General features: G+C 45.9%; 1 protein-coding gene across 1 annotated transcript in view; it reads right to left on the reverse strand.

The window, feature by feature from the left end:
• The window catches only part of EDARADD (EDAR associated via death domain), a 71,805-nt gene extending 63,730 nt beyond the window's left edge, over positions 1–8,075 (reverse strand). Inside the window, exons 1-2 of the mRNA XM_065919202.1 lie at positions 8,012–8,075; positions 6,586–7,005 (exon numbers count right to left, since the gene is read on the reverse strand). Of these exons, the coding sequence (XP_065775274.1) occupies positions 6,586–7,005; positions 8,012–8,075 (484 nt within the window). The remainder of the gene's footprint in view (positions 1–6,585; positions 7,006–8,011) is intronic.
• Positions 8,076–11,787: the final 3,712 nt, after the last annotated feature.

Raw genomic sequence — 11,787 nt, forward strand, 5'->3', positions numbered from 1 at the left:
CCAGGGGATCTTTCCAACCTAGAGATCGAATCCCATCTCTTACATCTCCTGCACTGGCAGGCAGGTTCTTTACCACTAGCACCCCACACAAAGCAGAGATCACCCCAAATAAGCTGGTAAGTGACCAAAGCGGATTTCACTGCTGGCAGTGAGAAGATGTTTCATTCATATGAGCATCTCCTGGCGAGCTCCTCAAAAGGCATGAGCGAAACTCAGTGGTGAACTGATGTCTCTGGGCAACTGGAGGGACACCCAGCCTGGTTCCCAGAGCCCCAGGCGAGAGCAAGTGAGGCTGTCACTTACTTCTCTGGGCCTCAAGATCCCAATCTTCACTATTCAGGGGTGAACAGAGAGCCTCCACTTCCCTGGTGGTCCAGGGGTTAAGACTCCACATTCCCAATGTAGGGAGCATGTGTTCGATCTCTAGTTGGGGATCTAGGATCCTACATGGCACAGACAAAATAAATAAATAAATACTCTCTATATATGTATATAATTTTTTTTAAGTCCATGAAGTGAGAAGTACGGGCCCCACAGGGAAAGCAGCATCTTCAGGTGAAGGTCACAGGAAGCCCAACTACAATTTCAGCTCCCTCTTACAGTGCCCCCCGGGGCTGCCTGGTTTACACAGAGCCCCAGTTCATCCTCACAGCCACCCTGAGAAAGGACCATGTATCTCCTTTGTCCGTACTGAGTGCCAAAGTCACAGGGCAAAGGAGGAGTCAGAATTTGGACCTGGGACTTTCTGACTTCAAAATCTGCTTGTTTTCCACTACCTTCAGGGTGCCAGAAGTGGTCCATGCACTGGTCACCTGATGACAGGCTCTCCTGGGGAGAGAGGGAGGGGGATCTCTGTGCCCAGGATTTCCCTGCTTAAAAAGATACCAGTCACATTGCATGAGAGCCCACTCTAATGACTTCATTTTGACTGCTTCGGTAAAGACTCTATTCCCAAATAAAGTCACATTCTGAGTTACTGGGGGTTAGGATTCCAACAAAATTTTGGGGGTGGGGAGGAGAGTTCAACCTGTAACGATTCACTCTCGAGCCCTCAAATTCCTGTCCTTCTCATGTGCAAAATACATTCACCCAACATTCCCCAAAGTGGTCATCATTCCAGCATCAACTCTAAATGCAAAATCCCATCTACCCATCACCCACTCAAAGACCCAGCTCTCATCAGCTTCCAGATCAGAATTCCCGGGGACCCTGGAGCCTGTGGACTGCAGCCGGCAGCCTCTCCACCAGGAATTATGGAGGACTGCCCAACACAGAAACACAGACACGGGTGAGTTGCCCAAGAGCGGCCCAGTCATGTCCAGACATCTCCCTTTATGAATCACATTAGATAAGGGCCAGAATTTCCTCGAGATAGTTTCTCAGAGGAAGTTCAAAGATCTCCTCTAAAGATGTTCTTTCAGGGAAACAAAGAGGAAAGCCTGTCACAGCTTACTGGCTTTCTCAAATCTCAGGAGCCAAGAGAGTGAGGCCTCACACTTCTTAGTGAAGAATTAAAGGCAATTCTTTGAACTTGTGATATCAGAGTTAATTTATTTTTCCTTTGTTATTATTTTTTGTACCTAAGCTTTTCTTTTGACCTACAGCTGTTTTCACTCCTGAGTCTAAAGAAGCCCTAGAGTCCTAACCGTATTCGGGATTACAGAAGCTCTCAGGGTGGAAGCGCTGTGTAATCTTCTTCCCCGTCTTAGACAGCAGCCCTGCTCTGTCATCCTTGGACCTCAGAGAGGGGGCTGAACAAGCTGAGAAAGAACCAGGGATCAAGAAGGCGTGCCTCTGGATGGTGGCCAAGCTGAGGGGGTCCAATCGAAGAGGGCTAGGGAAGGGGAGAGGAGAGGAACAGATGAACCAAGGGACCGAAGAGGAGACACAGACGAGAGGAAAATACTTTGGGTAGAGAGAAGAAAACTTAGAGGCATGATGAGAAAGGGAAAGAAATGAAATGGGCATTGGAAAAACCCATTGGAAGGGGAAGGAGAAACGGAAGAAGGAAGAAAGGAAAATCGAAGCTTGTCACCACTCTGGTGGATGCAGAGGAAGAATTGACTGGTCTAGCTTTGATAACAAGGATGCTCCCACTTTAGCCCTGGTTTCTGCACCCAGTGCTACTGGTGTTTGCAAGAAGGACAGGGTGCCACCTCAGACCCATCTAAGCCAGGAAGGCTCAGAGGGGTGCAAGAGAGGGATAGGCCACCTGAGGGGCTGTCCTGAGCCAGTGTCTAGGGCCAGGGCTCCCAGAGAGCAGCCCCAGCGTGCAGTGCAAACAAGATCCAGGGAATGAAGACAGGCAGAACATACACTGATGAGCTCTGTGGCCCAGGGCACTTAACTCGTTGCAACAAAGCAATGAACTCTTCTACCTCCCCAGCTCTCTTGACTTTCAAAGCTTCCTTCTTTCTCTCCTTAATATCTGTATGAACACAAACCAGATTTTATTCACATTCAGCAGGCAATGCTGACTCATTCCATGTTGGATGGTTTATTAGTGGTAGAGATAGAGACTGACTACATTGTAACCAGCACGACAATTTTCCTTCCAATGTGAATTTTTTTAGAGTAAAGAGTTGTTTTTTAAATTAAGATCATACAGTATAATAATAGTCACCTTTGTTATATGCATGTGGATATACAAAGATATTTATTATTTTTCAACTTTACAAGGCAAACCCAGTTAACACATCTAACTTGATGAAGCAGTTTCTAAGATGCCAACATGGGAAGAGCTTTTACTGCCCACAGTTTGAGGCATGGTTGTTCAGTTGCTAAGTTATGCACAACTCTTTGCAACCCTATGGACTGCAGCCCGCCAGGCTTCCCTGTCCTTCAACATCTCCCAGAGTTTGCTCAAACTCATGTCCACTGAGTTGGTAATGCTATCTACCATCTCGTCCTCTGTTATCCCCTTCTCCTCCTGCCTTCAATCTTTCCCAGCATCAGGGTCTTTTCCAATGAGTTGGCTCTTCACATGAGGTAGCCAAAGTACCGGAGCTTCAGCTTTAGCATCAATCCTTCCAGTGAATATTCAGGGTTGATTTTCTTTAGAATCAGCTGGTTTGATCTTCTTTCAGTCCAAGGGACTCTCAAGAGTCTTCTCCAACACCACAGTTCAAAAGCATCAATTCTTCAGAGCTCAGCCTTCTTTATGGTCCAACTCTCACATCCATACATGACTACTGGAAAAACCATAAATTTGACTATAGGAAGCTTTGTCAGCAAAGTAATGTCTCTGCTTTTTCATATGCTATCTAAGTTTGTCATAGCTTGAGGCATACATGGTTACATTTTATATTTTCCATTCATTTGCCTACAAAGATCCATATAGTCAAAGTTATGGTTTTTCCAGCAGTCACGTATGGATGTAAGAGCTGTACAGTAAAAAAGGCTGAGCACCAAAGAATTGATGCCTGCAAACTGTGGTGCTGGAGAAGACTCCTGAGAGTCCCTTGGACTGCAGGGAGATCAAACCAGTCAATCCTAAAGAAATCAACCCTGAATATTCACTGGAAGGACTGATGGTGAAGCTGAAGCTCCAATACTTTCACCACCTGATGGGAAGAACCGACTCATTGGAAAAGACCCTGACACTGGGAAAGATTGAAGGCAGGAGGAGAAGGGGACGACAGAAGATGAGACTTGGATGGCATCATCAACTCAATGGACATGAGTGTGAGCAAACTCTGGGAGATGTTGAAGGACAAAGAAGCCTGATGTGCTGCAGTTTATGGGGTTGCAGAGTCGGACATGACTGAGCAACTGAACAATTCATTTACTGAGGTGATAAGTATTTAGCCAAGGCTTACTATGTGCTGGGTACGGGGCCTGGGTGTTGGAGATAAACTGTCGAGCCTTCTGTCTAAGAACTCATAGTTTAATGGGGGAGAAAGACAACGGTGAAATTTCACGGCTAGAAACGGTGACAAGCGCTGGAAGGGTGCACCAAGAGTGTGTAACGTGGAGCCGGATCTATATCCATTTTGATCTGAAATCTGAATGGTGAGCAGGAGATAACTCGAGTGGGGTGATGAGCGGACAGGAATGTGAAGGGGGTCTTCTATGTGCAAAGGCCAGGAGGCAGGTGGTCCAGGGCTCTCAAGGAAACAGAGGAGGTGGCATGGCTGCAACACAGAGAGACAGAGCAGGCTCACCAACTGAAGGGAGACCTACAGGTCTGTGCACAGAGTACACTGTTAAAGGATTGAGATATACGGGAAAGTCAGCACAGGTTTCTAAGTAGAGGAAGGACAGGTCTGCATTGATACTGAAAGGTCACTCTAGCCATCTTTAGGTGATCACGTTGGTGGAAAGCAAGAGTGGGTATGGAAACACAAGCTGGGAGGTCAGTGCAGGAAATTAGGTGAGACAGCATGGTAACGGGGTTTGGGGAAGAGATGGGAAAATTCCATTTAACAAGTTCCACATTATCACCACTTTGTGGCTTCATCACAGAAACGAAAGGGGCAAGTGGGTGTGTCCTGGTGGTTATAGAAACAAAATGAGATGTCAGAAAGAAGTCATTTTTAAATCTTCTCTTTTATGCCAATGTATGACAAAACCCACTGAAATGTTGTAAAGTGATTGGCCTCCAACTAATAAAATAATATTTAAAAAAAAAAAAAAAAAAAAATAAATCTTCTCTTTTTAATGGAAGAACTCTATCTAATTGATAGAATTCCAGAGTGGGAATGGACATGAGGGTATATTCAGATGCCTGAAGATGTTCTTAAGCATCTCTGCAAGTGACAGAGACATCTCTACTTAGGAGGGCTCCCCACTGTTTGTAGGAAGCCAAAAAGAGTCCACTATGAGTTTAGGTTCTACCTTTTAAAAGTAAAGAGACAGGTTCACACCAGATGACATCCTCAGCTCTCTCGACCTACCACATGTGCTGGGATTTCCAAGTCCCTTGTTTCAGGCTGTGTGCTTCCATCTTGGCTGGGCCACACAGACTAAGTGCCATCGCTGGTATTCTAGATCCTGCAATGCTATCACTGCCATCTAAGATCCCACTGGTTGCCGTGGTGGCGTCATCATACTTTTGACTCATTGACGCTTCTATACATGATGCTGTGTCCCAGCCCCACCTTCTCCGGTGCCACTGATGGGGGGAGCGGGGGCACGGGGCAAGCAGACTTTCTATATATCCCCATTCAATGGGTCCCTATAAAGATATTTTTGAATCTCCCTCACCATCATCATTTAATAAGATCTGAAGCCACTGTTCATAAAATCTAGCTTAACACCTCTTGCACCTAGTCAGTTGGGTTTTCAGAAGAGGAAGTGGATGTGGAGGTGAGAGTTGGGGGGGGGGAGGCAGGGGCAGAATTTCTCCCTTCATTTCCTCTTCTGTTTTTTCAAACAATGAAAACGGGGGAAGACACGGATATCCAAACTATGCATTTACTTTCCACCTCTTATGGATAAAATGTTTACCATTCCCCACCTGAAGAAGAATTTAGATCTTCCTTTAAGATCTCCAGGAAGTCCTCCCAGAGCAGCACATCACAATGCCAATTTAGTGATCTTCTGACTCACCTCCAGGTACTTTCTGTCTCCTTCTCTTAACTGCTCAAGCCCTAAGTGAACAATGAAACAGTCGAGCTCCCATGCTGCCCACGAAAGAAAATAGGAAACACCTCTTTAAGCAGCTTCATATACCTGGGATTCTCCCTAACCTCTCCTGCCTCAAGGAAACTAGAAACAGCCCCAGTGTGCTCCAAGGGATACATCATTCATTCATCTAGGTGTTCAACAAACATTCACTGAGGATTAGCCAAGGTTATAGGAGAGGAAGGACAGAGAATTTCCGAAGGTGAAGTCTGAGAAAGATTCTAAACCCAAGTGAGATTAACAGCTAGATCCTGACCTCAGTTACAACGCAGTGTTTTACAATTCTTAAATTCAAGTCAGATGGAAGAAAAGGCTAGAATCTGGCTTCAGATACAAACAATGTTTAACGCTAAGGACAGAACTCACGGCCGTTCTAATCAAAGGCCTCTACAGGTGGGATCCCACCAGTGGGATCCACTGCTTGGTTTTGCGGATACCTTTACGAAATAGCTCCAAGAGCCAATATTTAGAACCCAAAGCATTTAATAAAAGTGAAATGAGGAGACAGGAGGAGAAATGAGAAAGCACGTGAGTGGGGAGAAAGGACGAGCTCGGGAGGAAGAAATGCACCCCCACCCACCCCTTGCACTCTCCTCTGCTGAGAGGTTTGAGAGGCTTGTTTCAACCTGGCACCCTGGGTCCAGAACAAAGCGGCTGGGGCCACAGGGTGGGAAGAAGAAATGGGAGTCTCAGGCATCCGAGGGTTGACGGGGGCTGCGGGGGGCGCAGGAGGCGGGTGCCACCAGCAGCCGCTCCCTCGGGGCTCGGGCGCCGCCACTGTCTGCTGATCGGACCTGGGCGAGCCTGGGTGGGGCGCCGCGGCCCAGGGTGGTCCCAGGTCGCCCCTCAGGGCTCGCGGGGAGCACGGCCCCGACGACCCTGCCGCAGCCGCGGGCGCCTCCAGATCTCGCGACCCGCGGTCCCCGCTCCAGGTGAGGGCGCGGCGCGGTGTCACCTTACCTGCGCGCAGAGGGTCGTCCGGAGAAGCCATGGGAGCGGGGTGGGGCCGACGGGCGCCCGAGGGGCCTGGGCGGCCTCCGGGACCGGGGAGGAGAGCCGGGTGCTGAGCCAGGGAGTCCTGCAGCTCTGACGCGCGGGGAGCAAATCTCCGTGGCTCCGCGCGTCCCTCCTCCTCCAGCGCCTCCCCCGTCTCCTCCTCCCTTTCTCCGCGGCTCTTCCCCGCGCTCACTTCCTGCTTGGCAATTAGCAAAGCCCCTGCAGGAGCGTCCCGATCCCCCGCCTCCAGAGGCGCGGGCGGGAACCCGGGTCCCACAGGCCGGGGCGTGGGGAGGAGTCCCCGGCTGCCCGGGACTCCCAGCGCCCGCCGCGGGCGCCCTTCCAGCCCCGCGTCCGGGTCCCCCCGCAGGTCCCGCCGCGGAGCTCACGTGTCTGCTGCCCGGCAGCGGCGGCGAAGCAATTATTAATTAGCCTTAAAACCTGGCTGCAGTCACGGGTCGCCCTACGGGCTCCTCATCTCGCCCGGAGTCGGAACGCAACTTTACTCCGCGCACAGGCCTGGGCTGAGATGCCTGGCGGCGATCTGATACTTAAACCATTTCCTGATCTTTAGGCAGAGAACGCCGCTGCATGATGGCACACGCTAATAATTTCGATTTTGATTTTTCTTTGGCATTGGTTATTACATGACCTCCAGGTTAAGTGCAACACAAAACGAGTGAAAAGAGGAAGCTTGATACACGGTCGCACAGCCTCGCTAGAAAAATAGCTTAGCACTTCCCTGGAAATGCCGAATCGGTTCTTTAATAAACGAAAGTCTAAATACAACTTCTGAACTTAAATGCTATTCCCCCCCTCCCCCGACCGGCAACTCTTAAATCTACATTTCAGTATATCCCCCTCGGAAGTGAACTATCAAGTTTTTGTCTCAAAACTGGCGGTGGCACCTGGTACCCCAAAGGCGGAGACTGGCCTTTGCGTTTGGAAGATTGTGTATGGGTATTTTTGTATTAAAATATATTTAAAAGCAAAAAAAAAAAAAAAAAAAAAGTCTTTTTAAATTTTAATTTTCATTTCATTCTATACCAGTTACATGCGCATGACTGGAATCGTTTACTAAGAATATATATGATGGTTATATTTTAACTAAATCTAACATCAATCATACATCTTTTATTATACAGTGGTAACAGGTAATTTAAAAGGAATCTCTTAAGGGTTTAAAATAATCTCTGTCTTTCGTCGCAGGTAAGAATTGAAAGGTATAAATTACCTGGAAAGAGATAACTAATAGCTTTTAGTCAATTTATCAGAAAGGAGCAGCCTCTAGCTAAAACCCAGCTCTGAATGCAGGAAACCTAAACTCTAAAATGCAGGAAACTCTAAACTCTAAAAATGCAGGAAACCAGAAAGTATCTATCATACCTACCCTCTTGGTGCCCAGGGGCCTGCTTGGTGCTTCTCACCATCTGTTTAGTCGTCCTGAGGCCCATGGCACTCTCCAGATCGCTGCCTTATTCTCTGGAATTTGCCATGGAAGAAACTAGAGGCTCAAAGGAGAGGGTCCTGCTGAGTGTCGACCTTCTGATGGAGAGCTTGCTGGGGAATTTGTGGGTGGGAGGACGAACTTCCTTTTGGTCTGCCTTCTGACAGGAAGGGAAATTTTTTAAAAGGGTGTTTTAGCATCCATTCTGAGGTTTGGTTTGTGGTTCTTTACTTCTCATGAAGGTGGAATTATTTCTGAGGTTAGTTGTCAAGAACCACATATCAAGTCAGCAACACAACCTCAAGCGTTGCTGTAAAGCTGGTTTGCTTTTCAAAACCCACAATTCATTGTTTTATCACTCCCAGTCTTATTATATCAAATAGAAGGCGGGTGGCAGAAACACACGTTAAGGTTAATTTTTTTTTAAAGAAAATGCACTGTATATAATAAAGGTTATTATTCCCTCTCATTCTATTTCTTTGTACCTGATATTATGAATTGCAACTATAACCCCTCATTATTTTCCCCATGTGTTTTGTGAACTCTAAAGGGTAATGCAAATGGAACTATTTTTTAAATTTACAAAAATCTAATTAAAGAACAACTATCATCCACCAGAGTTCCCCAAGTGCTCCCATACGATCTATTTGTTGTCACACTGCCCTGCTTTTGGTTCTACTGATGCCTGCACAGTGTTTTAAAACATTCTTTAAAATAGACATTTTTTACTTTTCTTAATAGCACCTAAATTAACTCATGAATCTCAGAATCACAATAAATCACAAAGAGTCAGACATGCTGGGTTTGACTCATGGGTCTCTCACCAAGAGTCTGTGTTACTTTAGCAAGTAATCGAAACTCCAAGTCTGTAAGAATGTGTAGGGTTGTGAAAGTGAAATGAAATCATGTATATATAAAAATCCCCTTCATGGATCACAGCCTTGTCACGGTGAAAGGGCTTTTGTAACTCAGTGAAGTTATAAATCCACCCAAGATGGATGATGAAGAAGGCTGAGTATAAAAGAACTGATGCTTTCAAACTATGGTGCTGGAGAAGACTTTTGGGAGTCCCTTGGAGTGCAAGGAGATCCACCCAGTCAATTCTAAAGGAAATCAGTCCTGAATATTCATTGGAAGGACTGTTGCTGAAGCTGAAGTTCCAATTCTTTGGCCACCTGATTCGAAGAGCCACCTTATTGGAAAAGAACCTGATGCTAGGAAAGATTAAGGGAAAAAGAAAAGGGAGTGGCAGAGTATGAGATGGTTAGACAGCATCACCAACTCAATGGACAGGAATTTGAGCAAACTCCGGGAGATAGTGGAGGACAGAGGAGCCTGGCGTGCTGCAGTTCATGGATTACAAAGAGTCAGACACAACTTAGCAACTGAACGAGAACAACAAACCAATATATAAAATACCTAAAAGTGCCTTGCTTATAGTAGGTACAAATAAACCAGCTACCTTCCTGCCTTCATTCTTTCCTTGGAATTTAACGTTACTGTGAGAAGTTCCTATTCCCTTTGTTATAAGAAATGAACCAATATTTGTTATACTGTTCACACATAGCATGGATCAATGGATTGATTGATAGCTCTGTATGCACCAAAGAAAATGCCAAGCCCTGGGAAACCAAAGTAAGAAAGCCCAGAAATTTTAGGAGTCAGATTTGCAAATACTCATCCCCAGTAGAACTGAGATGATGAAAGTTTAAAACAGGAAATGGTATGTGTATAAAAAAAGGGACTGAAGACATATGTAAGCCCAAGTGGCTTGGTGGTAACCACCCTCAGACTGACAGTTTGCCATGGAAGCTTTCAGGCAAATTTTGAGACGTTCATTTAAAAAGCCTTAAGTGGAAGGACTGATGCTGACGCTGAAACTCCAATACTTTGGCCACCTCATGCGAAGAGTTGACTCATTGGAAAAGACCCTGATGCTGGGAGGGATTGGGGGCAGGAGGAGAAGAGGACGACAGAGGATGAGATGGCTGGATGGCATCACCATCTTGACGGACATGGGTTTGAGTAAACTCCGGGAGTTGGTGATGGACGGGGAGGCCTGGCATGCTGTGATTCACGGGGTTGCAAGAGTCGGACACAACTGAGCGACTGAACTGAACTGAACTGAAACTGGAGGGAAAACTGCTGGTCTTGTGTCTTTGCACAGACAAAGACAGTGATCAGAAATGTTATCTTCAAAAGGGGAAAACAGCAACGCAAAACATAGCTTATTTGATTCATCACTGAAATATATTGCTTTTGCTCATTTTACATTATTTTGGGTGTTACTTAAATTTATGCAACCTGAGATGAAAAGTTATACTTCCTTATTTCAAAAGGTATGCAGTTAGACCTGCAATGACAGCATGTGGATTTAGGATCATAGGAGACTCCTTACATTCCAGAATGGGACAATCCCTCAGTTGAATTGATTTGATAAACCCTTGAGGTCATAAGTGTGGTAGAAGAGGCCCAAATGAGGGTTAGTAAGTTCATTTGAACAGGTATTTGCTGATGTTTGACTAGAGTATGTTAAGGCAGTGGTAATGGGTCTCTGTCGTTTTTGCTATATAACTTCTAATGGGAATGTCAGTTTTCTCCTGGAGAACCATCATTCCACAGTCAATCCACGTGATCAGGCAATGGCACCATCACCCCTGCCTCCTGACTCTAAGGGTTGGCACATGACCCAGGAATAGCTTTTCTAAGCATTGCTGGACGAGCCAACAAGTCTGGAAGATGCACGGGGCCCTCAGTGGGACAGCTGGGAGATGGGTCTCTTTTTTTTTTTTGACCACACAGCATGTGGAACCTTAGTTCTCAGACTAGGGATCAGACCCCAGCCCCATTCAGTGGAGTACAGAGTCTTAACCACTGGACCTCCATGGAATTCTCGAGATGGGCCTTTACATACCCCCAAGATCACACAGCCTGTGTGCAGTGGAAGAAATAAGCAGGAGTGAAAGTGTGGGAGGGAGAGAGCCTTGAATGCCAGACAAAAGCACCTGAAACAATTTTTCAGCAACAGGAAGCCGGGAAGCTAGTGTTTGGAAAGTTGCATATGAAAATTGGTGTTTTTAGAGGATTAGTCTGGCAGCTGTGTGGAGGATAGGATGGGGGTGAGGAAAGAATGCAGGCCAAGAACCATTTCATCTTTACAATACACTGTAATTTACTACAGAGGTGAATTTACATCCTTGTCCAAATGTGAGTGAAAACTCATACTTGAAATTTTAAAATGTCTTTTTATGGCCCTGTATTTTTGGTGACCTTTTTAAGCATTCATTGTCTCACACCATTTGATTCCCCCGTAGGTTTGCATATATGCAGAAAAATGATGTATTCCAAAATGTCAACAGAGGGACTGAAAAACTTAAATAAGGAAAATATTATCATTTTTGCAGATGTGAATACTGTTTGACAGGGACACAATGTCCTGCTGCATATGTTAAAGCATAAATAGTTCTGTTTCATTGGAATATGGTTGATTTACAATGTTGTGTTAACTTCTGCTGTACAGCGAAGTGATTCATTTATACACATATATGTTCTTTTTATATTCTTTTCCATTATGGTTTATCTCAGGATATTAAATATGGTTCCCTGTGCTATACAGTGTAGGCATGTGTTAGTCCCTCAGTTGTATCTGACTCTTTACGACCCTATGAACCATAGCCTGTCAGGCTCCTCTGTCCATGGAATTCTCCAGGCAAGAACAC

Source organism: Muntiacus reevesi, chromosome 2 (genome assembly GCF_963930625.1).
Source record: "Muntiacus reevesi chromosome 2, mMunRee1.1, whole genome shotgun sequence".
NCBI classification, from domain to species: domain Eukaryota; kingdom Metazoa; phylum Chordata; class Mammalia; order Artiodactyla; family Cervidae; genus Muntiacus; species Muntiacus reevesi.